The sequence below is a fragment of the Lucilia sericata genome, unplaced genomic scaffold, assembly GCF_015586225.1.
Source record: "Lucilia sericata isolate MDLA Ls3-8-SP2 unplaced genomic scaffold, ASM1558622v1 Contig000696F_arrow, whole genome shotgun sequence".
Taxonomy (NCBI): Eukaryota; Metazoa; Arthropoda; class Insecta; order Diptera; family Calliphoridae; genus Lucilia; species Lucilia sericata.
In genome coordinates, this window is record NW_023994699.1 from 161,231 (window position 1) to 187,743 (window position 26,513).

A 26,513-nucleotide genomic window follows, 5' to 3' on the forward strand; every position below is an offset into this window, starting at 1 on the left:
ATAAGTTTTGCCTTAGATTATTAATTGCCTGCATATTATGTCAAAAAAATTTGTGGTAGAACAAATTTTTCTCAAAAAACATTATAAAATAATTATTTTTGTGTCATTCTGTTAAATTGTGAGATAATTTTAACACAACGTTGACATCAGCCTGCTGTGTTTACAGTTTGTATTTCATTCCATTCTGTGACAGTTCAACTATTTTATTGTTTACTTTTTATTTATACAGATTTCATAAAAAATATCCACAGAATTTCATGAGGCATTGAATTATTTTGTTTCTTTTTTATTTCAATTTTAATTTAAAATAAAAATGGATCGCAATAAGCCATCCTCCTCTTCACAAAGGGCACCAAAGAAAGTATCATCACATGCGGGCAGTGAATTTTTCGCTTTAGGTTCCAAGGGCTACAGAGATGATTCCAAAGCAAAAATTGTGCCCATTAGCAAGACGTCTAGTGGTTCGTCAGTAGATCGAAAAAGAGAAACTTCGGGGGCCAGCACATCAATGATGGCGGCTAAGAAGGCAAAGTTGTCGACTACTAGCAGAATACCTGGTGAAGCTGCCAACTCAGCACCTTCCAGTGAACTATGGGAACAGATGGCTACCGATTGCGACTCGCTTGATATTGTAGAAACAGTAACGGCGGCGGCTGAACAACACGATACCGAGACTTTAGTGAGAGTCATTTGTGGTTGCATTAAAAATCTTATATCCTCATATGCCAAATCCAAGCCAGATACGGTGGCCATGTTGGGTATTTTATATTTGGCCAAATTACATCCAGATTATTTTTCCAATGATATTATTACATCTGGCTTGTTACATATCCTGCGTCGAGACTTTAATGCTAAAATGAGACAGACACCTTACTCACACATTTTGGCTTGTAACCTTTTGGCCCGTGCCTACAGCGATAAGCAGCAATGGCCAGAAATTTTCATGCGAATCTACATAGAAGATGCAATTAACGATCGTTTTTGGTCTGACAATAGTTTGTGTGCACCGTTTATAGAAAATATAGCAGCTGCTTTTAAAACACGAACACCACAACTGAATTATTTACAGCACGAATCTGGGGCAGGGCCATCAAGTGGTGCCGGTACTCCAACAACCACCACTCCCACCCAATCCACACAACAACCCGCAGTGCCCATAAACATTGATGATGACTCGTGCGATAACTCGGAGGCCAGCGGTTCAGCGAAACCCTGTGATTTTAAACAGGGCTGTGAGTCGTATTGTGAGGTAAAAGATCGTTACATGGACTCCGAGCGTATCGTGGAGAAATATGTAACAGATGCTATTAAAGAACAGCTCAATAAACGTCAACAACAGGAATGCTACACCCGTAACTTTTTAAAATTCCTCTGCAAAACGTCAGGCCTGGTAGAAGTGCGTCATATGTGCATATCACGTTTGGAACTATGGATACATAATGGCAAATTGGTAAAATTTGCCCAGGAACTATTATCGTATGTATGCTTCAATGTGAGAGCGAAATATGTTAAAGACCATGAAGTTTTGGCGATATTGGTGAAAATGAGACTGAAAGCTAAGCCACTTATAAATTTCTATATGTCGTGCATTAAGGAGATGATACGTTTAGAGCCGGGAATTCTAAATGTGATTTTAAAATTGGTGGTACAAAATGAATTATCGAATACGAGAAATCCAAATAATATGGGAATGTTGGGTAAGAGGTTTTAGATTCCTAGCAGGGCTTCATTTATAAAATATTTCTTTTCTATTTTCAGCTACCATGTTTCAGGCGGCACCCGATGATTCAGCTAAACATTTGGCGGAAATATATAAAGAGTTTCTCTTGCAACGTGATGACTGCTTACGCACGCTACGAGTCTTTCTGCGAGAATTAGTGCGCATGCTACGCAACGACATCAACTTGGTGGTGTTTTGTAAAGTTTTTCTTAATGGTCGTCCCGAACTGAACAAACAAATAGAAAGTTCCGAATTTCGAGATCGTATATTTCATTCCATGGTTGATATAACATGTTTAAGCATGTTGCTGTCCGTATCGCCACAAGTGAGAGAGGCCAGCATATCGTTGAGAGTAACGAAAGACAATACAGCCAACAATGCTGTTCTCTTAAAATTCTATAACCAAATGTGTCAAATACAATTGGATTGTGTCTCATGGATGTATGAAATTGTACCCACTCTATTTAAACTGCAGGCAGGGGAGTTTTTCCAAGGTTTACACAAGATACTGCTATTGGAAAATGCTGAACAGTATTCACGTTATGATCAGTGGCCCTCCGAGCCGGAAAGAACTACGTTGTTACGTTTAGTATCGGAAACTCCCATACACGAGGACACCCTATTGCGCATTATCCTAATAGGAATAACGAAGGAAATCCCCTTCACCATACCCGATACCTTCGATATTATTATATCGTTAATTAAAAGGGCCTCAACTATGCGCATTACCAACTGTCCAGTAGTTCAGGCGAATAAGTTTGATATTATAGATTTTCTCTTTAGCATGGCCGAATATCATCATCCGGAAAATATTAATTTACCCGTTGACTACGAACCACCGAAATTGGCAATTACGGTATTGTATTGGAAGGCTTGGTTGATAATGTTAATGATTTCAGCTCACAATCCATCGACCTTTGGGGCATTCTGTTGGAATCATTATCCCACCATGAAAATGCTAATGGAAATGTGCATAACAAATCAATTTAATGAGACCGCTATGAGTAAAGAGGAATTGCAGGTGAGTTTTTGAGTTCTTTATTTAAATATTTTACTTTATTTTCACTAATCATTCAACATTTTCCAGATTGTACCCTTAGAACGTGATCATATTGTTGAATTTGAATCGTATTTAGCCGCTCAAACTTCTCAAGCTGTAATTACGGAAGAAAATGCCATTCTAACTTCACAGCTAATGCTAATGGATCCCATGGGTGTGGCCAGGCGAGTACCGAGTGGGGTTCTAGAGCAGCTGCGCACTTTAAACAAATCTTTGAAAATTGGTCATTTACTGTGTCGTAGCCGTAAACCAGATTTATTGTTGGACATTATCCAAAGGCAAGGCACCACACAATCTATGCCATGGCTTTCGGATCTGGTGCAAAACAGTGACGGTGATTTTAATCATTTGCCTGTACAGTGTCTCTGTGAGTTTTTGCTCTTCAATGCCAACATTATCAACGAGGAAAATAGTCGTGATGCTGAGTTGGTTAACTTTTTGCGCAACGTTATAATGGATCCTACATATAGTAAGCAGACTGTATGCGAGATATTGGACTATATATTTAGACGTTTGTGTTCAACTGTTAAACAGACTCGTTTATCTGCTTTAAGGGGTCTTAAAATCATTTTCAAATGTTCTGAACTAAGTCCCAATGAGTGGCTCTTAAGTGCCATTCCCCAGATACCGCATTTTAATGATGTGCGTATTTTCATTATACCCCAACTGAGATCGGCTTGTCAAGTGGAGAACTCGCCGGATTTGGTAATGGCTTATATACAATTTATAGCGGCAAACACATTAGATGATTCGGTAACTGATATGTTGGATCATGTTATAGATATGGCTCAATTGATTGTTGAACGCAGCACTATGTTTCAACATATTATTCCCTTGCCAGAGGGTTCAGTGACAACCATGGCAAATGATGAGCTGGCCAAGTTGGATGAAGAGAATCGTTTGCAAACTTTAAAGTGTTTATTTGTCATGTTCAACAATTACATTATAAAACTGGGCGATCATCATGAGACTTATCAATGGACTGAGTATCCAGATTTGTTGATGGTGCAATTTAATGATGGCATCCAGTTGCCATTGCATCTAAATATAATTCATGCTTTTATTATACTGCTCACGCATTCAAGCAATCAAATGCCTGAATCCATACCAATTTTGGATTATTGGTTTCCATTGGGTGGTAATGTGCCCATAGCCTATATACCCAATATGCCACATGAACCTGTACAATTGCTGCCGGACTGGCTGAAATTGAAAATGATACGTTCTTCGGTGGATAGGCTAATCGAGGCGGCCATAAGAGAATTGACTCCTGATCAAATAGTGTTGTTTGTGCAAAACTTTGGCACACCCATCAATTCCATGTCCAAGTTGTTGGCTTTATTGGATCATGCTGTTATCGAACAATTCGATACGGTTAAAAATGCCATTTTGAATAAGGCCTACTTGGCCCAGTTGATAGAAATCCAACAAATAAGAGGAGCCAAAAATGGCCACTTTACTGTTCAGGCCTTGGGTTTGTATTCGCATTCTCAGACAGTAGCTGATAATCCTAAGATAAGGAATGATATTTTAGAATGCATACAACTGGAAGAGTTAACACCTTGTCCTCTAAGTCAAACCAAATCCCTAGCCTCTGCTACAAACGCTAAAGAAGCGGAAGATTTGATTTACAAAGTTTTAAAATGTCCCAATAGCAATCAGTTTAATGAACAGGATTTTAGAATTTTACTTCATCAACTTTTAAATAAGGAAGCCTCTCACTTGCACCATTGTTTTCTGAAAACTTTAAATCATGGCAATATGGAAAACTTGCTGATAAATGTACTGGAGCCAAAGCAGATTGTTTTATTAACCAGATCCATAATGAAACTAAATCCCCAGGCCATTAATGAAAATTCAAAATTCTTTAAATATTGTCTGCTTAATAAACACAAAGACAGTGGTAGTGCCAAGCCAATATTGTATACTAATTGTTTGCAGAATTTGTCTGCTAGTGGTCAACAGCAATTGGCCAAACCCAGGCTACAAAATAAGCCTTCCCGTCTTACATTGCAGCAAATGTTAATGCAGTTCAGAAATCGCATGAAGTCCTCTTTAATCAACACACACACTTTATACAGTGACGGCATGTTGGTGGACTTGTTGTCAGACAACGATCCTGAATTGTGTTGTGTCTACAACAAACAAGATTTACCATTTTTATTCTCAAAATCTTCGGGAGATTTTCGTTTTTATTTGTTATCGTGGATTTGTCATGAAACCAACTGGGATACTATTATATCTACGCTAGAGTATTTATTGCAGTGCAAAGATCAAGATCTGGACTATTCCGCCGTTTTAAATTTTGTCCAGGCTCTCATTAATAATCCGAAATTGTGGCAGGGTCGCGATCGTTGTGTTTTGAAAGCAGATCCCACGGAAAACTTGTTTTCACTCACCGACAAAGAATTGAAAATTTTTACAGAGTTCATCTTAAGAGAAGGAGAATCCGAACTGAAGACATCAGCCTCACAATATGCGTTCGTGTTGTGCTGCCGGATTAATCTTTTGTTCCGTGTGTGCAGAAAGAATACCAACAATTTGATCAAGTTTATTGAGTATGTATTTGAATGTGATTGTTCGCAAAAGTTGCGTTTAAAGGTTTTAAGGCAAATGTATTTAATGTATCCCTCCATAAAGTTCATACGCAGCCATCAATTGGAATCATATACAGATAAATTACAAAATCTAAATGGCTGCCAAGCCGATAAAGTTTCCAACAATTTAATCACTTGTTTGGGTAATTTATTCACCAAAAAAGATTTTGAAACTTTTTCGAGCGATACTGAACTTTTGATACGTAAAATGGCCGCCTCCCATCCAGCTCTATTTCTTAGACAAATGGGGGTTTTATCTTCCCTAATACAGGGACGTGGTCAATTAAGTTTGCGCGTCATAAGAGATGAGTACCACATGCATCGTTTTATACAGATATTAAGAACTTTGGAGTTATTGCAACCGCTTTGTTTCGATGATATTTATAAAGAAGAATTCCAATCGGCTTTGGAATGCTATTTTACATTTTTCAAACAATACAGTAATGTCAAGGAATCATATCACATTTTAATCAAACTCATCGAATTACTGCAAGCCTACATTAACTCAAATCCTTCGACGGCCCTGGTATTTATAGAGCAATATGTGGAGGTGCTCATGGATCTGGCGAATCGTTATAGTTCCTTGCAATCGTTACATCAATTAGTACAAGGCATAACATTGCTGCAGCAGAAGTCCTCAAGTTCCTCGTTGAATAATGTGGAAATGAAACAAGATTTTGACTTTGAAGACACCTCCTCCACCTCTCAAGAGAATCGTAATGCCCAACTGCAAACACCCATGGAGACGGACTCTTCGGACTCCATGTCCAGCTATCAACTATCCAATTTGGACATTAACAGTCGTGGTGCGGTTACATTCGCCATATCAGGCACCTTGAATAAATCATCGTCCATATCACCCCACTTTGCAAATCTCATTAAGATTGTTAAACATTCTAGTGCGGAAGACACTATATTGGGACCCCTGCAGGAAATTGAAAGTTTTACTTCGAAACGTTTTAATTTTCTAAGTGAACTATTTGATCGTCTCTTAGAGTTGATATTTTCGCCAAGTGCTCAAATCAGATCGAACGCTTTTATTTTGCTAATACGTCATCTGAAACATAATCCCGGCAGATCGGATGTTAATCGTTGTGCTCTCAACGCCTACATACAATGTCTCAGAGATGACAATCCTTCGGTGGCGGCCACAGCTATTGATAATTTGTCTGAGATGACTTTGTTGCTGCAGGAGCATGCGATCGAGATATTGGCCGTATCTTTTGCATTGGGTATTAAATCACGTTTAAATACAAATTCACAAATAAAGCGAGTACTACAGACGATAATGCTGCAGCATGGCTATTAGGACCATGATGAGATGTAAGCAGAATAAGTGAATTTTATCTACTAAATGTAATGAATACGTTTTATTTTTATTGTATTGTATTATTGTATAAGCTTAACAAGCATTAAAGTATAATTATTTTATAGAGATATAAATAAAAATTGATTTCAAAAAATGCGTGTGATGTTTTGTGTCAAAACGTGGTCAGATCGAGCTTTAAATTGGTGGGGAAGTCTTTCAATTTAACAAGACATTGAGGCTATAACAATTTTATCTTTTCGTTCTAATGACTTTTCCTAAATGTTTTTTAACTTTTCTTGAGTTAACAAAATACACGATTAAATTTATTTTATACATTATTTATTTGCTCCATTTTTATCAGTTTTACTACACGATGAAGAAGATGAGGTTGTATTAGAACTACTGCCGCTGGTGGGAGTTGGATTTTGGGCTGGTTCTCCCATATCCAAATGCTTCAATAGACGATATAAAGCTACGGCCTCTTTAATTCTATTGAAAACCACACAAAATGTTTCAATTTCAATAAATAATTCCTAGAAATTAAAACAGAAATATATAACATGGGAAAATTTTTCATATAAATAATAACATTACCTTTACGTTAATTATTTTATTTCTAATAAGAGATTGCAGGAAAACGCATACCAGACGTACCAGACGAGATTGCATGTATTTGTCCTTGACATTTTCACAAGATGAAATGCAATTGCTTATGTATAAATGAATGAATTCCGTGGGTAAGTTAACAGAAGTGGTCAATCTTAAATTAAAATAGGAAAAAAAAAACTAAATATTAAAAACATTGGATTATTTAGGATCATATATGTACCTGTTAACAACTTCCATTGAGTGCAAAGTTATATCCATATTAACCAAAACATGAAAATATTCGGTAATTTCGGGAGAATCCATTAGTTTAACCAAAATTTCAAAAGATATCATGGGATTATTTTCTACCAAACGTGGTAACTAAAATAATAGCAAACATTAGTAACACCTTAATATGATTGTACTCCTTTGTCTTTGTTTTACCTTATCGGGCGTTAGACGTATTTGGTAGACAAAGAAAGGATTTTTGACCAGCTCATTCAACAGCAACTTTTGATCTTGCAGATTTAGGGGTTGTGTAAAGGCCAACTCCATTAATTCCCTGGTATTGGTACTTATGCGATTACTTTTGTCATATTCCACTTTAACATTAAACGATTCCGTCCAGTCGAACCAAATTAGTTCGGACTCAAAATCCATCAATGGTGGAGCAATTGAAAAGAATTCTGGAGCAGGGTAATTATTAGTTGCCATAATTTAACTTTAATATTTCTTTATTTTCAGTAAAATAACATAATTAATTGACAAAATCTCTAAAAAATCAAACTTAATTAATGTTTATCAACAGCTGTCCAACAACACAAAACCAGATGTTTTGCATCGAATAGAAAACATGGTTGCCAGATCATACGTGTTTAATTCGAACATTTATCACTGACAGAAAAATTTGTAAAGACGACTATTGTGAAAATGGACTTTCATGTTTTCACTCAAAAATTTAATTTTCATAAGATATAAAAGTGATCACAGATTTTAATTCTTTTGGTCCTAGCCCTTCTAGATTCGCCAGAAATTGGACTTTGTCTTCACTTAAAAATCGATTTTTCATGAGAAATAAAAGTGATCACGGATTTTAATCTTTTTGGTCCTAGCGCAAGAAAATGGACTTTTATGTTTTCACTCAAAAATCGATTTTTCTAGGGAAATAAAAGTGATCACAGATTTTAATCTTTTTGGTCCTAGCGCTTCTAGTTTAGCCAGAAAATGGACTTTTATGTTTTCACTCAAAAATTGATTTTTCATGAGGAATAAAAGTGATCATATATTTTAATTCTTTTAGTCCTAGCCCTTGTAGACTCGCCAGAAATTGGACTTTTACGTCTTCACTCAAAAATCGATTTTTCATGAGAAATATCACAGATTTTAATCCTTTTGGTCCTAGCGCTTCTAGTTTAGCCAGAAAATGGACTTTTATGTTTTCACTCAAAAATCGATTTTTCTGGGGAAATAAAAGTGATCACAGATTTTAATTCTTTTGGTCCTAGCCCTTCTAGATTCGCCAGAAAATTAACTTTTATGTCTTCACTCAAAAATCGATTTTTCATGAGAAATATCACAAATTTTAATCCTTTTGGTCCTAGCGCTTCTAGTTTAGCCAGAAAATGAACTTTTATGTCTTCACTCAAAAATTGATTTTTCATGAGGAATAAAAGTGATCACAGATTTTAATTCTTTTAGTCCTAGCGCATCTAGTTTAGCCAGAAAATGGACTTTTATGTTTGCACTCAAAAATCGATTTTTCTAGGGAAATAAAAGTGATCACAGATTTTAATCCTTTTGGTCCTAGCGCTTCTAGTTTCACCAGAAAATGAACTTTTATGTTTTCACTCAAAAATCAATTTTTTTAGGGAAATAAAAGTGATCACAGATTTTAATCGTTTTGGTCCTAGCGCTTCTAAAAATGTTTTCATTCAAAAATATATTTCGCTTTTAGTTTTGCCAGAAAATGGACTTTTATGTTTTTAATCACTAAAATAATTACAATTAAAATGAAAAACCCTAAATAAGAACTCAATTTTTGTTTTTATTTTACTAAATTGGTTTTTTAATTTTTTTTATTATTTACTATAACATTTTGTTTTATTATCTTTATACATAAAATTAAGTTAAAATAGTTTTAATTGCATTTTTGTTTTCATTTATTATTTCATTTTAATACCTAAAATTACTACTTGAATATTAATTGATTCAAAAAGTTGCCTAAGTTTCAAATATTACAAAATTGTTGTTATCATCTTTTTGTTTTTTGTTTTGTTTGTTGTTGTTTTATATCATTTAAATTTTTGTTTGTTTTGTTTGTTTGTTGGGGTGGTGTTTTTTTTTTTTTTGGTTTTGTTTATTTAATTTTTTATTTGTTGGTTGTTTTTTACTGCTTAAGAGTAAATAGTTATCACTTCACGCCCACCGCCTCGAACCATAAGCACCTTTTCCAGTCCTTCTGTAAGAACTTCCAAAAATTCCATGTCTGCAAAATTGTTAAAAGAGAGTTGAGAGTTAAAAAGAAATGTTGGGCATTAGAGGGAGGTTTTTGATTTTAACTTACAATTGCTTTCTCGTGCTGGATTAATATCCTTGGGTGGACCAGGTAAATTCATTATAACCAATTGGGCATCTTGTGATTTATTTACAATAACTTCATTAAGTTTAACAGCCGTGTGCATACGACGCACATTCATTTCATTGCTAAAGAGGAAAGAGATCATTTTCATAAGAATTTCATTTAAAATTTCCGAGGATTTTAGAGATACTCGATACTTACGGTTTCTTTTCTACATATTCATCATTACTGCCATCGCCATCTTCATCGTCATCATCTTTGTTCTTTTCTCTATTGTCATCATTGGCCTCGTAGGCTTTACTGATGTTATTTTCATCATCTTTGGACTCCTACAAACATTTATTAGCCCAGATTCAGATCAATAAAAGTGTGAGTGAGAGTGAGAGACAGATTTTGTTTATATATAAAAAAAAGAAAAGAATAGTGAATGGTTTAGGAAGGTTAGTTAGTAAGTTATGTAAGGAAATTTTGTTTTGTTAATTTTTGAGTAGAACTGACATTTTCGTGTTTTTCTTCTACTGTGGGATCTGCAAATCGGACTTTGGATGATGTTTTCATACTTTCATGATGATGATCAATTATTGTTTGTACCTATAAAATTAAACAAAAATCATAATAATAAACTTGTTTCAAATAAAATTTATTCTTTTCTTTAAATTAAATTATTAAAAATAATAATAGTAATAAATTTTGAAAACCAAACAATTTCTTTTCTGTTTTTTTTTTGGAAATAATAAACTCTATCCATCACCAAATAATTAAGCTATATAATGAAAATAATTTTGAAAATATACATTTAAATAATTGTTTAATTTCATTATACAATTAATGAAATATGAAATAAAAACTCTTGCAAAATAAGTTTAAAATTAAAACTTAAATATATTTACAAATTAAAATAAAACTTAAGTAAATTATAGTAATTGGGGATATACTAGTTCTACTAAAAGGCAATTTTTGATTCGCTTTCAAATTGACTATAACTATTTTGGCCGAACTTAAATAATCAAAATAATAATTAAAAGTTTTCTATTACACTAATTGCAAAATTAAACATGTACTTTCATGCTTTGTTTTGATAATTAATTTAAGTGCCTAATATATAAATTTAATACAGGATGTGATAATTTCAATATTAATATTGAATTCTTACCATTTTAAGTTTAAATTATTGTCCTATAGTCATTTAGGCCAATTGAGTATTATTTCTCGGTCTCTCGTTTTGTTAAAGATCTTTTTGGTGATCTTTACTCTGATAATATGTAATTTTAATGGTAAATAACAAAATAATTTTCTTGAACAATGAGTTTATTGCATCAAATACCAGCTTTCAAAGTGTAAAAAGTTATAACTTTATTTGTCTGGAATTGACAAAAAACAAGAATCCAAACTATGTAAATAACACAGGCCAACAAAATTTGGTTGAAACCCAGAGGCCAAAGAGGACTGAGTAGCTTTGAATCCGAATCTGGCCTCAGTATATCTCCATTATATCATGTCATACCAGATATCATGTCATTAAGATTAAAAAACCCCCGATTTTGTGACGTTTAACAGCGCGAAGCCAACTTTATTTAAAAAATTTGTTATATCGTCTGAAAGTCTAATCTGTCGACTTTAAAATAAGGTTTTAACAGAGATTAAACCTTTACTTTAAAGTCGACACATTGGACTTGTAGATAACACAACAAATTTTATAAATAAAGATGTCGTCGCCCAGTTATATCGTCTCAACACTGAACTAAAGGTTTTTTCGGATTCAGGGCAACTCAGTCCTTTGGAAAAGTCTCTGGTTTAAAAAATTGTTGGCCTGTGTACTGTTATTTAAACCCTGAAGGGAAATAAACATTATTTTGAGTAAGATTATTTCAGAATAACTAATATTTTTATTTAAAAACTATTCTTTAAGAACATTTTCATTTGCATTCAGATTTTAGAACAGTCCCACCGTAATATTTGTTTCACGGACCCCTTGAGAATTGTATCTATAACAATCGGAGAAACTTAACTTTCTAGGAGTAATCAATAACACTTCGTCATATCACTAATACATTGTGAATTGAACAAATATGTGTTTAAAACAATAAACTGTTTAATTGAAGCGCCTTCGTATAAATTCGGCATGTCAGCACATTCAATGTCATACATGTTTGAAAAAAGAAGCAAGACTCTTCAAATAATCGGATCTTTAGAACAAATACTTAAACAAAAATAAGTCTAGCATTCAACAAACTATTAAATGGAATGACTACTAACTGGACGAACGCAAAAATTCGACGTTTTTTAAGTAAATGTTTCTACAAAAACTGGTAAAAATATTTTTTATCGAAACTTGTTCGTACGCTTTTCTATCAAAAAGTTATTAAGGTAATTTGTTTAATAAAAAACTCGAATCGAAATAATATTTGCAAATAATTTTTTTAATTCAAAATTGAACATCTAACTAACAAACATTTAAGTAACAAAGAAAATCGATAAAAATATTAATCGAAATCAGATTTCGTTGATTTTTTCTTGCAACTATAAAAACATATCAAAATTATCACACCCTGTACTCCTTACAGTGGTACGAAACAACTAAAACTAAAGAAAAAATCACTTCATTTACAACAAAGTTACAGAACATACCCAAAGAGATGAGAAATGAAATACCATAGAAGTGAATGTGTTAAATGAGCGATAAACATTTAAGGCGAAAGATGCGAAAAATCCTTAAATGATGAATTAACAACAAATGACTTTCAATTAATAAAAAACCCAGCAACTTGAAAATGATTAAAGACGTCATATGAAAGTTAACAACAACGAGTGAAGAGTATGATGACAAAATGATTTCGAATCAATGAAAAGTTTATTTAAAACAATAAAAGTAAATGTAAAATTGATTAAACAAGATGAGACAGCGAGAAAGAGAGATCCTTAACACACACAGTGTGTGTGTGTGTTTAAATGAGATAAAGAGGATGAATGAAATGCTAAACAAATGTACGAAAGGTCAACTTCCATCATTGTAAATGTTGAATGATTTTGAACACGTTTTATAAAACATAAACATTTAATAACAATAGAACGAACAAGAACAATAAAAATATTTACGATATAGATAAATGTAGTAGATAGAGAAAATATATAGAATAGAAAAGAATTATGTTTAGTTTTGTTGTTATTTTTACCAAAGGCATTTTGTCCTCCCCAGTTGTTGATTTCTTGTCCACTAAATTCTGTTATTTTTTTTTTTTGCAAATAGTTTGTTGTTTTTTTTAGATTTTACAAAAAAAGTAGTTTGTTTGTATTAAAAAATATCTTCGTTATAAGTATATAAACAAATATACATACAGTTATAATATTAATAATAAATATATAAGTAGTAAATGTAAGTAAATAAATGGACTTATAAGTATATAAGAGAGTAACTAAACGGAAACGTTACAATAAAACAAATAAGTTTGAATAATAGAAATAACTTAAAATATAAACTTGATCCAATGATTTGTATAAAATATTTAAAACTTAACGAAATTATAATCTTACAAAAGAACAAAAGACATTATTATGCTTCATAAATGACGAGTGACTGGTTGAGTGAGTGACTGTTTTGTTAGGCGAGTGAGTGAGAGAGTTTGTTAAATGCAGAACTGTTAGTGAGGTTGTTGTTATTGTTGATTTGTTTGGTGTCAAAGGTAAAAGTTATATAAAGCACAGTTTCATTGTTTTATTTTATAAAATTGAAACTATACTTTTGTTTACTTTTTCATTTAAATTGTTTTTTAAATAGATTATAAAACAATTGTTAATAATAATAATGAAAAATTGTACATACGACTTTGGTTTTTTCAATGCGATTCAATCTTAATTCACGCAACATTTGATTTCTTTGCTCCATCATTAGGGTCCTCTCATAGGTATAAGCAGAAATGTCACTGTTCATCTGTAATTAAAAGTTAATGAGTACTGTGTATCTGTGAAACCATTCACTTAATTAGGACCCACCATTTCAACTACTTCAACCTCGGCCTCTATACGCAAATGATACAAGAATGTCTTGAGATCTTTTTTCATTTGTATGGAATTGTCCTCCATTTGGGCAACCGTAAAGATTCTCAATTTGCAATTTCTCCATGTACGATGTTGTTTCAACAAGAATGGCAACAGCATTAAAAGACCGCCATCGTGCACAATCCACCAGATGTCAATGTTACCGCCAATCTTAAAATCAGGCTGAGTTACAACAATAATCCGAAATCTTCACATAACAAAACGTTATTTACCTTGTGATTGGATTCGGGGAAAAAGTTAATACCCTTGGGCACCAACAATGCCATATGGCAGGCAGCAACTGTGCGTACGGTTTGTATAAAGATTTTCCAGCTTTGTTTACCCTCCTGGCGCCAACTGTAAGGCCAACCCACAATCACGGTATTGGGTTTCATGCCACCCAAACCAATTGTCTGAATACTAAATTTTAAACCCCAGAATAAAAAAAGTTTTAATAAAACCCACAGCCATAGAGTAAATAATAAAGTCATGCTAAGTTCACGACAAAAAAACTTACACTGAACTTAAACCTTCACCAATTTCTTTAGCCACCATAACATCACAAAAACCTTTTACCTTCTCATCATCCATGTACTTGCGCAAAGCCTGTTTAGCCTCAACGGCACGATGGCCAATTTTGGTATGATCTCCCTGTATGACAGACACACAGATGGTCAAACCCTTACCGGCCTTGAGCTGGGTAGCAAATGCAAATATTTTACGATATTTTGGCATACAATTGTCATTCAATTTGGAGAGCACCAAAATCTGGGGACGCCAATTTTTGGTATGTGGTGGACCTTCCTCCAAACGTAACAACGAATATCTGGCAGCGGTAAGAGCCATACCTCTAATACCATCACCCCATTCTTTTTCGGCTCTAATTAAATGTTTGCACTTTACTGATTAAAGTAATCGTAATTAAAATTTTGATCTTACTTACCCTCGATATTCAATATATTTATAAATCACAACCGCCATACCCATGGCAATTAAGGCAAAGTACCAAGATGTCATAAACATAACGGATATACATAAAGTAAGGCCAATTAGTGATAACGACCAATGATAGAACTTGAAACGTGGTCTCCAATTGGGTGTTCTTAATAGAGTTTGCACGGCACAGGCCAAATTAACAAAACCGTAACACATAAGGAAAAACATGGACAATAAAGGAGCCAACAAATCAACATTACCTAAAAAATGTTTGCATTCATATCAGTTCTATATAATTTTTTATGTAAAGGAAACTTACCCAATAAAATACCACACTGGCAAATGAGTATGGTTAAGAGTAAAGCCCGAGTGGGTTCGCCGCGATTAGATGATTTGGCAAATGGTGCCAAGAAGGGTATAATCTCATCTCTGGCTATGGCTTGTAAAAGACGTGGTGCACCGGTTAAACTTTGCAAACCAGCTCCAAGAGTTGATAAAAATGAACCAATTAAAATGACCCATTGATTTGGCCAAGCCATATTGGCTACGACTAGTTTGCCACCGATTGATTGACCGAATCTATAAACGAATAGCAATAGTATTTACATAAACATCTAGTGGTAATTGAAAGAGCTCGTGAGTTTTAAATTACTGCATATTTTTCTGTCAAATTAGTGTCAAACTTTAGGCAATGTATTCTAATATAAACTAATCTTAAGCTCCTAAATTTTCATGGTAATTTTATTTAATTGCTATTAATTAAAATCATATTACGAATGTTTTTCTGCATACGTTAATACGCTTGATTAACTTACTTGTCTCTTAGCAATAGATTATCAACGGTTCCAGCGAATAACAGCACACATGATAGATACACCGTACTTGTGGTTAAAATGGCGCAAATTGTGCCAATTGGTATACTCTTTTGGGCATCAGCCAAATCGCCTGATCTATTTGAACCGGCCATAATACCTGCGAGGCAAAGGAGAGACAGAGATAACAAAAACAAGAAAATAAAACATTCAATTAATTAGCATGATTAGTGTAACAATAAAAGTAACTAAATCTACTCCCACACACACACACAAACAAAACACCCAACTATACAACGAACAGCCCACGACAACCAACAATCACATTTAAACAATTAACAACTGGATAATCAAACAAGAGTCATCATCATCATCATCATCAACATTGCCAACTATCTAACTAACCTGTGACCGAGGGGAAAAAGATGCCAATAAGTAGAGTGAATGATGTGGTAATATCAGCCATGACTTGATTGTATGTTGAGGGAGCTGTATTGTCAATATCTTCAGGATTCTTGCCATATGAAATAAATTGTCCCAACTGCAGTAAACAAAAAGAGTGGAAAACAACAACAACAAATATAATTAAGTTTGTTAACAATCGACAACTTGTTTGGTTTTTTGTTTAGACGTGTAATTACCTCTAAAAAGGAGGGCATCAAATTTTCATAGAATACACCGCTGGCCAAACCTTTAATACCTTTAACTTTGGTAACATTATGGGCTGCGAGTAGGGAACAAGTTTAAGGAACCATTAATTTTAATTTTCCCAATTTCCATTTTGTTCAAACTTACCCAAATAATATTCATCGCATTTGCCATCGGGACAATATAAATCATTAAGGAATGTGTCATCTTTTGTACAATTATCGATGGGTATATCCTTTAATAAACGTTTACCGAGAACGCACATGCTGTAGGGGAAAAATAATATAAAAAAATGTTAGGAAATATCGTTTATGATTGAGCCAAGGAAACTGTATGGATGTGGGAGATATAGGAAATGATATGTGCGTCTATTCTATCAACGGACCAGACTAAGTTTCTTACTCTAGGATTTTAAAATTTCTAGGTTTCAACGTTTGTCATTCATTTAAGATGCGATATTTCATCCTGATTTTTATAGTATGATATGATTTAAAATAGTTCTCTTACAAATGTAATCCCGACCGAATAACATTCTTGATCGAGTAATATCGATTAAATTCTTTTTTGAGATATATTAACCCATAGTTTGACAAAAACCCGGTTATAATTTGTCCCCTCCAAGTCAGGGACTAAATAAGGAGTAAAGGTTTAAACTATATAATATCTTGATCTTCTTTTGCAATATGTTAACCTAAAGCTTGATCTAATATAAGTAAATAATAAAAAAGCTTTTGCTTTAATTTGTCTGCCATACTTATTCCCCTAGATCTCATTTGTTCTCTGAGAGATGAAAGATATAACCGAAGTGAATTGGTAGAACTTTCAGATGGCATTAGATATGTGTTATAAATAAAGCTTAATTTCCGTCGTTATAGCGTCTCAAATATTGCGGAATAAATTTTGATGCGGATTTGACGAAATTGAAACCTTAACTAAAAGTATACTCTGTTTTCAGACTTATGAATTTGTTGATTGATCAAAGTTTTGTTATATAACCTATATCCGGGAATATCTTCACCTTCTAGAAACTTTTTATTACTGATCCATTTTGAATGAAATCATAACTTTTCACAAAACTTCAGAATACTTACTAAAGTTTTTCATTGCCATTGATGTTGTCGAAAATACCGACATAGACAGCTATAATAGAGAATATGACACAGGCCAAGGCCACGGCAGCAAATTTATTAACGAATTTTACACCCAGGAAGACAATTAAACCTGTTAAAGAAAAACATAAATAGGAAAATTGTGATACTAAAGTTATATAGATTAACTCGAGACGTAATTCGGAATAATGATAATAATCTTAAGCTAAGATTCGATTTTATATAAAGCCTAGATCCAAATGTATACAAAAACATACCCATGAACACCAGCAGTATAGTACCGTATACTCTGAAATTATTGTACATAGCTTCTGCATCCTTTGTAAAATCGCCAAATATTGAAGCCCAAGGTGCCATATACGTCTAAAAAGATATACAATATATAAGCATTATATATGTTCTATAATTAATGTTATTAATCTGAAATTTTTAAAGTTTTAGTTCGATTCAATAAAAGTCTGGAGGTCCTCAAATGGGAACAATTAAAGCGATCCCAAAGGTTTGTTTCTGATAGGATCAAATATGTTGTAAATATCTCTTAAACTGTTCATATCGGTTTATAAAAATGGAATCGTTTTAAAGTTTTCCTCGTTTTAAAATTACGAATTTATTCTTAAGTTTTAAAAACAAAACCAACTTACCAAAACAATTTCAACCGCACCCACAATGTACATGGCCGCAGCTAAAGTTGTACCCGTATAAAACAGCATACCTACCGCTCCACCAAATTCAGGCCCAAGTGATCTAACAGAACATATTTAATTTAATTGTATGGACAGGGATTTATATAATAGTTTTATTTATTAAAAGAAATACCTTGATATCATGAAATAACTTCCACCCGCCGGCACCACGCCATTTGTGGCAATAGCTGACATAGAAATCGCCGTTAGCATAGTCTATTCGAAGAGGGTTAAGAAATTTAAGGAAATTAATCGTGTTTGTGGAATGTAACTGTAAGTATTTGTTTAAACGAGTTTTAAAGTGATATATATAGCTAAAAAGTTTTAAAAAAAGCTTAAATTAAACTAATTTAAAAAAATCTTACAAAAATTTGCTGAAATTATTTATTATCCACTTGCATTATTATAACCTTTACCTTTTAAGGTTAAGTAATTACTAATGTTTTTTCTTAAATATAAATATGAAATAATAACTACTCAATCTTAATTTGAAATTTATGTTCCTAAATTTAATAGACATAATAAATGAATGCTGGCATATAACCAATTTAAAAAAAAACACAGTTTGAAAACAAAAAAAAGGAAAAATATTTATATAAAAGAAACTTTTAATACCCCATATTTTATTTTGCATACATAATTTAAAGCTCATCAATCTCCTCTTCTCAACCGTTGAAATCTAGGTGTAGTAGGTATGTAAGTATGTATGTATCTACCTTCATCATGGTCATTTTTCATTTAAGTATTTGAATTTGAAAATCAACTCATGCAAATCTTATTTACCCCCCCAAAATAAGATAAACACCACAAACAAAGTGCAAAAAAAAAGGATTTTTAATTAAATCTACATTTTTTCTCTTCTAAATATACTTTCTTTTTTTGGTTTGTTTTGTAATAATTACCACACAACAACATGTTAGAACAATAAGAAAACCACAAATAGCACCAGCAGTACCAACAACCCATGTTAAACGAATGAATAGAATCACACCGAAAATATTCTGAATACATGGCAAGAATACACCAATCAGTGTACCTGTGGAAGACAAAAATAAACACAAACACACAAAAAAAGAATAATTAATCTTTAACAATGCATAAATATAAACAAAAAACCCAAAACAAAACAAAAAAGGTTTAGCTCATTTTTTATTTAATTGATCAAAACAAGGACAGAAAACGTTTGTAGTAACCACTTACCCATACGCGCCGAGGGCGCGGGTGCTTTAGCATCTGGATCAGTTGCTGCAGGTATAGTATTTTCATAATTGGCAAGTGATGATATAAATTGCGATATATGCGGCCTTGTTTCTACTTCTTCATCGTATAAATATAAACCTGGTTCAATATTTGATTTTTCGTTGTTTTCATCTACGGTTTGACCATCACATTTTTCTGTAAAAGATATTTTTATTTACGATTAGTTATGTTTTAGTGAATTTATTTAGTTGTATTTAGGTTAGTTGCTGTTATTATATTAATATTTTAAAAATAATTTAAACAAAATTATCTTGTAAAATTAGGTATTTGGAAGAAGCTAAAGCCTTAAAAGGGTTTAAGTTTAAATTGTTCAAATATGCAACAAAAAGAAACATTTTTAAAATTCAGAAGTAAATACTTCAATTATAAGATTGTCTAAATTTATAGGGATTTTCAAAAGAAATATTCTTAGGAAATTGTGCGAACGTAAGAAACTCTATTCAAAATAGCAACATAGTTGGTCTGACGGACTAACACTTATATTGTAAGAATATTTTAGACAAATTTTGGTATGTACATTACTTCTGGAACCTATTTTCTCTGTAATATTGTTCAGATTCTAAATTAGGAGGAGTAAAGGAACACGACATCGTTTAAATGGGTTCATGACTCGAGGTTTGTCAAAATATTCCTCATCAGAACATTACTTCTGTAACCTATTTTCTCTGAGATATTGTTTAGATTCTAAATTAGGAGAAGTAAAGAAACACAACATCGTTTAAATGGGTCCATGACTGGAGCACACAAATCTGTCGAAATACCAGAAATGTTACGTTCGCTGTTAGTCTGTAAGCTAGCCTTGTAAGCTTTGCTGTTCAGATTCTAAATTAGGAGGAGTAAGAAACACGACATCGTTTAATTGTAGAATTAAACTGGTGGAAATACCAGAAATGTTGCGTTCACTGTTAGTCTGTACTAGCCTTGTAAGCTTTGCTGTTTCATTGACAAAGACTAGTACAATAAATTCGAAAGAAGTTAAAACGCCCTCAGTTCGTCTTTTTTGACGATTTCGTCAACTGAAATTCGTGTAAAGAAAAATTTAATTTGAACCAATTTCGCGCTTATTAAAAAAATGTCAAAAATAACATTCTTAACGATAAACCCTTTATATTTACATACATATTACAGAAAGATATACCTATATATAAGTATTCGTTATATAATTGAGTCTTTATTTCTTTCTCAAAACTGTTCACAATCTTTACAATTTCAAATAAAAATAGTTTAAAAAAGAATTACATAGTTCTAAAACCGTTCCTATGACGATATACTTTAACTTTATAAAGCTTCTCAAAAACTACTTCTGAAGGTGACAATTTGGAATAGAAATCTTTTGTTAAAGGTCTTCTAGAATCGTTATATATAAAGAATGTAGCCTCTAAAAGTTTCCTTAGAACCAGTTCCGATGATGAACTCAAACTCAAATTAGTTTCAACGACAAATTAAAACGATTACAGGTCATATGGCTGCGTTTTAGAAGTACTTATGGAACTAATACTTTCTAGGGTACTTTTTTTATCAAATCTGATATCAAATTTGAACTATATTAAGGTTCTTTAACGTTTTTCTAATTATTAAAATGGCTTTAATTACTTTTTAATTAACTATTTTGCAATTATTATTATAGGTTGTAATTACTTTCATTCTAGAACGAAAGATTAATTGTTTGTGAATTTAGGGGACATGGGTAAGACTTAATAGTTAATTAGTTAATAAGCTGAGAAGTCAAAATTAAAATTATAGTATGATAAATATTTAGGCAATTACTGTTAATTAATCATAAGTATTAAGATTTTAAGCTATAATGAAATGATTATGATTTCAATCACCATTATAGTTGCAATGAAGTTTAATTACAGTTGTACAACACATACACATACATGTTACACACATATGTATTTACTCAAAAGCAACGCTTTCCAAATTATGATCAGACGGCTAATAAGGATTATAGTGTTATACCGGAAGTTCATATATAATAGGGAATGTCTAAGGAATGAATTTCTTTAACACCCTTTGGAATATAAGATATAGGCAAAGATCTTTCTCCTAAGTTTTCTTATATTCTTAATTGTATAAACAACAACTAGAACCGATCAGAGAGCTCTCTGAGGATGTCTGTTCTTGTTCTCTCATTTGTATAAACAACGAACAAAAGCAAACAAAGAACTCTCTGAAGATGCCTGTTCTTAAATTATATCTAACGGATATAAATCGTTCTATAAATTCAGAAGTTGGAAAAAAACTTCCAACTTTTTTAATTAGTCCAATTTTTCAACGTGAATTTCTTTTAATTTCCATTAAATTACAATTAAAACAAATATGTAAATTATATCAGTCACAGCAATTAAGTTTACATGATGATTACAAAACATAATAGAAACTAAACTATAATAATCCTGTAGCAACGTTTTTTTCCCCTTCACTATTTCGCTTAATGTATAACTAATACATTTATCCCCGGGATATCATAGTACAATCTAATACTATGTGTTCAAAACTTTTCTTTTCCGCACAAAACGACACACAAAAAAAGTTTGTCCTAAAAAGAAACTCATACATTTATTTTATACATTTGCCATTTGCTGCGGGTATAATGAAAAAAATATTCAACTAGTATTTCTTTTCGCAAAATGTTTTTCAGATAAAAGATAATTTGCAGGTACAGCAGCAACAGCAGGATGTTGCTATTTTATTCATATATATATATATATATTTTTTTTTATTTAATTATAATTTAAAGTATTAAAATGTTAACAGTGGAAAAGCCACGAAATCAAGATGAAAAGAAAATCGTTATTTTTTTCGTTCCATATAAAAGTCATAAATCATAATAAAAGCTTAAAAATGGAAAACTTCAACGTTTGTTGTTTTTTCCTTCTACATGAATAAGTGAAGAAAAAAATGTAATAAAAATAGTGGTAGGCATCATGTGGAAAAAACGAATTTTTATAAAAATATGTATACTCGACTATGTTGATTAGGAGGGCTCACAAAAACTGGTAAATGTTTTCAAATGGTATTTTGAGCTTTTCTAATTTAACTACTCGTTAAAAATGTTATATGAGTTATACAATGTTAGTCAGATTCTAGTCATAGTCTAGTCTATAGTCTAGTCTATAGTCTAGTCTATAGTCTATAGTCTAGTCTATAGTCTAGTCTATAGTCTAGTCTATAGTCTAGTCTATAGTCTAGTCCATATCTAGTCTATAGTCTAGTCTATAGTCTAGTCTATAGTCTAGTCTATAGTCTAGTCTATAGTCTAGTCTATAGTCTAGTCTATAGTCTAGTCTATAGTCTAGTCTATAGTTCTAGTCTATAGTTAGTCTATAGTCTAGTCTATAGTCTAGTCTAGTAGGTCTAGTCTAGTCTCTAGTCTAGTCTATAGTCTAGTCTAGTCTATAGTCTAGTCTTAGTCTAGTCTATAGTCTAGTCTATAGTCTAGTCTATAGTCTAGTCTATAGTCTAGTCTATCGTCTAGTCTATAGTCTAGTCTATATGTCTAGTCTATAGTCTAGTCTATAGTCTAGTCTATAGTCTAGTCTATCGTCTAGTCTATAGTCTAGTCTATAGTCTATAGTCTAGTCTATAGTCTAGTCTATAGTCTAGTCTATAGTCTAGTCTATAGTCTAGTCTATAGTCTAGTCTATAGTCTAGTCTATAGTCTAGTCTATAGTCTAGTCTATAGTCTAGTCTATAGTCTAGTCTATAGTCTAGTCTATAGTCTAGTCTATAGTCTAGTCTATAGTCTAGTCTATAGTCTAGTCTATAGTCTAGTCTATAGTCTAGTCTATAGTCTAGTCTATAGTCTAGTCTATAGTCTAGTCTATAGTCTAGTCTATAGTCTAGTCTATAGTCTAGTCTATAGTCTAGTCTATAGTCTAGTCTATAGTCTAGTCTATAGTCTAGTATAGTCTAGTCTATAGTCTAGTCTATAGTCTAGTCTATAGTCTAGTCTATTATCTAGTCTATAGTCTAGTCTATAGTCTAGTCTATAGTTTAGTCTATATAGTAAAGTCTTCGGATCAGAAGCAAAATATTGGAATTGTTTATTATATACTCTGGTGCCCCTAATATAGAGACATCACAGGTTCTGCCTGGGTGAAATAATGAGGTTCAAATTTTAAACTTTAACTCGACAACACTTTCCCTTCAGGTCTGTATTGAAAATTAAGCAAATCGATGAATTATTCAAAACTTCAGATTATTGCCACTTTGGAGGCATCCTATTAAATAAACATCATATGTATAGTAGACCTATAAATTTATGCATGTATGGCTATGTATATGTATTATTTATACATATGTACATTGAAAATGAACGTCAACATACAATACATATGTATGTATGTATATACAAACTTATAATATATACACGCAGACAAAAAAGACCAAAGAGCAAACATTTTTATACAAACAGCTCAAAAGACCTGTGACCTGTAATGTTAACAAATAACAAACAATGTTATTTGTTTGTGTATGTGTGTATAGGTGAGAATTGTAGGTGTACACATACATATGCATGTAGATATTTCGAAATGTATGTATCTAGGTATTTATGTGTATAAATCATATGAAAAAAAATAAATACTTCAGATCACCTTATTTACGCCCACCTTTTAAGCTCAAACTTTACCACCCTATTTTGTTTTTACATAGCACTGGGCTTAGAATTGTGTTGAAGATTTTAACCAATTCTATATGAATAAATAAATACATAAATAAAAAAACGAGATCATAAACAAATACATATATACTCTTTTTACCTATATTAATAAAAAATAAATAAAAAAAGATTGTATTCGTATCGTATTTTGAATCTTTTTAAATAAAAACAAAAATGAATATAATAAAAAATCTTACAAAATAAAAAAGGTCCTGTTTATGTGTAAGTAGGTGATATATACACACATACAAATACATATACAGGAAAATAAAGAAAATTTTTGTATATTCACATACACATTTATATGAATTTTTATGTTTCCCAGTTTTTTTGCTTTTGTATTAAATTCTGCCACAAATTCCAAATTAAAAGAAAAAAAAAAAAAACAAGAATCGTTGTTACACTGACACACAACTATATATTTTTAAACCTAGGTCATATTATATGTATGTATGTACGATTTATACATACACAAAGTTACACAGATATTTTGTTAAAGTATCTCGTTAGAAACCTGCGGTTTTACAAAAAGTCCATGTAGCCAAAGTACTTAAGACACTACAATTTATGTAGAAAGGAAGTCAAATATTAGTTCAGTATCTCCTAGTAATGTAACCGGAAGTAGTAAATCTGCTCTTTAGTGTTTATCAGTAATCTAAAGAAAAGTTTTTCTCTATTAAACTTTAGCCAGTTAAACTACTACTGCTATATGGGATTGTTGTTACTTAACCCATCGCAGGTAATTTATTACAGACTCAATTATTCGTATTCGAAGAGAAGCTTGATAATTATCTATATCAATTGACATCCTCTCAAGTTAGGGGTATCTTAAAATGTTAGTTAAAGTCTCTACTTTGCAATAGTTACCCCAAACTGCAGGGTTGTATAGAAATTATATTTTCATATGTATTTGTCTTGTATATCGAGTCTTATACTAAGTTTTTATATTAAACTTGGTAAACGATGATGTTGTTGATGAAGATGCTAAATTACTGCTCAATTACACCATTTCCCTTGACTATTCTGTGAACTAGTTTCTGAATTTGTCTATGGACTAGTTTTTAGCCTTGTGTATGAAATTGTTTATTGTCTAGTCTATGCAGGAGTTATTTGACTAGTCTATGGTATGGTCTCTGGACTAGTCTATAAACTAGTCTCTTGGCTAGTCTATGGACTAGTCTATGGACTAGTGTTTGGACTAGTCTATGGACTAGCCTATGGAGCAGTCTTTGGACTAGTCTATGGACTAGTCTATGGAGTAATCTTTTTTTTGATTGGTCTATGGACATGTCACTTTACAAGTCTATGGACTAGTCCCTTGGCTAGTCTATGGACTAGACTCTAGTCTAGTCAAAGAACTAGCGTCTGCAATTGCCTATGAACTTTCTCTACACTTGTGTATGGACTAATCTGTGGGTTAGTCTCTTGACTAGTCTATGGAGTAGTCTCTTGAATAGTCTATAGACTAGTCTCTTGACTAGTCTATGAACTACTCTCTTAACTAGTCTATGAACTAGTCTCTGCGTTTATATATGGACTAGTCTAAGAACTATCGTCTGCAATTGCCTATGAACTTGTCTGTACACTAGTGTATGGACTAGTCTGTGAGTTAGTCTCTTGACTAGTCTATGGAGTAGTCTCTTGAATAGTCTATGAACTACTCTACTTAACTAGTCTATGGACTAGTCTCTTGGCTAGTCTATGAACTAGACTCTGGGTTTATATATGGACTAGTCTAAGAACTTGTGTCTGCAATTGCCTATGAACTTGTCTCTGTAGGTTAGTCTCTTGACTAGTCTCCTGAATAGTCTATGGAGTATTTTGTGGACTAATCTTTATGGTAGTCTTTAAGTTAGTCTCTTGACTAGTCTGTCGACTATTCTCTTGACAATTCTATGGAATATTCTCTTGACAAGTCTGGTGATTAGTCTCTTATCTAGTCGTATCTATCTATGGACTAGTCTTATCTTATCTATGGACTAGTTTCTTGACTGGTCTCTTGACTAGAATATGGACTAATCTATTGACTAATCTATGAACTAGGCTATTGACTTTTCTATGAACTACTAGGTAGTCAACTATTTTCGCTTTTGACAGTTGAATAAATAGTTGTCTGACCTACTTAGCAAAACTTTGTAATACAGATCAAAAAAGTTATTGCGACAAAATACTGCTAAATATTTCGGTGTAAAATTGTACTGAAAAGGGTACAATTGTACTGAGTTTTCCATCTCCGGAGATAAAAGTAATTTCAGCATTAAACTTAAAATGTAAATTTGTAATTTTATTAAATTTATTATAGGAATGAAGAGAAAAACTTAAAAATTTGTAATTTTCTTAGTTGTTACTATCATTTGTATGCTTGACAATATTAGCATACGAGTGGTATGAGTAATATTTGAATATTTTATTTAACACTCATACCACAAGGAGTCTACTTCACGGCTAATAAATGTAAATGAATAATAAAGTTTTATTAATAATGGTTTTAATAAAAGCTTTGCTATACTGT

The 26,513-nt window shown here is 32.3% G+C and overlaps 3 protein-coding genes across 15 annotated transcripts in view; 1 reads left to right on the plus strand and 2 right to left on the minus strand.

Annotated features, from left to right (window-relative positions):
- Positions 1-183: 183 nt before the first annotated feature.
- Positions 184-6,927, plus strand: LOC119607444 (integrator complex subunit 1). Its single transcript, XM_037961335.1, has 3 exons — positions 184-1,697; positions 1,759-2,741; positions 2,808-6,927. The coding sequence occupies exons 1-3, from the start codon at positions 314-316 to the stop codon at positions 6,684-6,686; spliced, it is 6,246 nt and encodes a 2,081-aa protein (XP_037817263.1). The 5' UTR covers positions 184-313; the 3' UTR covers positions 6,687-6,927.
- Positions 6,928-7,008: 81 nt separating this feature from the next.
- Positions 7,009-8,100, minus strand: LOC119607445 (CCR4-NOT transcription complex subunit 11). Its single transcript, XM_037961336.1, has 4 exons — positions 7,719-8,100; positions 7,516-7,655; positions 7,281-7,446; positions 7,009-7,219 (listed from the first exon to the last, which is right to left on the minus strand). Exons 1-4 carry the CDS (start codon positions 7,986-7,988, stop codon positions 7,022-7,024), a joined length of 774 nt encoding a protein of 257 aa, XP_037817264.1. The 5' UTR covers positions 7,989-8,100; the 3' UTR covers positions 7,009-7,021.
- A 1,489-nt stretch (positions 8,101-9,589) lies between these two features.
- The window catches only part of LOC119607446 (solute carrier family 12 member 6), a 45,736-nt gene continuing 28,812 nt past the window's right edge, over positions 9,590-26,513 (minus strand). For 6 of the 13 annotated variants that reach the window (XM_037961338.1, XM_037961342.1, XM_037961340.1 and 3 more), the window contains 21 exons: positions 19,276-19,470; positions 18,978-19,111; positions 18,209-18,291; positions 18,034-18,136; positions 17,650-17,755; positions 17,375-17,504; positions 16,431-16,549; positions 16,277-16,359; positions 16,041-16,176; positions 15,639-15,795; positions 15,143-15,402; positions 14,831-15,083; positions 14,405-14,767; positions 14,121-14,307; positions 13,843-14,070; positions 13,673-13,780; positions 13,026-13,073; positions 10,351-10,443; positions 10,054-10,181; positions 9,838-9,977; positions 9,590-9,759 (listed from right to left, as the gene is read on the minus strand). In XM_037961338.1, the coding sequence (XP_037817266.1) occupies positions 9,668-9,759; positions 9,838-9,977; positions 10,054-10,181; positions 10,351-10,443; positions 13,026-13,073; positions 13,673-13,780; positions 13,843-14,070; positions 14,121-14,307; positions 14,405-14,767; positions 14,831-15,083; positions 15,143-15,402; positions 15,639-15,795; positions 16,041-16,176; positions 16,277-16,359; positions 16,431-16,549; positions 17,375-17,504; positions 17,650-17,755; positions 18,034-18,136; positions 18,209-18,291; positions 18,978-19,111; positions 19,276-19,470 (3,146 nt within the window). In that variant the 3' untranslated portion in view covers positions 9,590-9,667. The remainder of the gene's footprint in view (positions 9,760-9,837; positions 9,978-10,053; positions 10,182-10,350; positions 10,444-13,025; positions 13,074-13,672; positions 13,781-13,842; positions 14,071-14,120; positions 14,308-14,404; positions 14,768-14,830; positions 15,084-15,142; positions 15,403-15,638; positions 15,796-16,040; positions 16,177-16,276; positions 16,360-16,430; positions 16,550-17,374; positions 17,505-17,649; positions 17,756-18,033; positions 18,137-18,208; positions 18,292-18,977; positions 19,112-19,275; positions 19,471-26,513) is intronic. The other 7 variants (XM_037961341.1, XM_037961345.1, XM_037961349.1 and 4 more) reach the window with 5 other exon arrangements.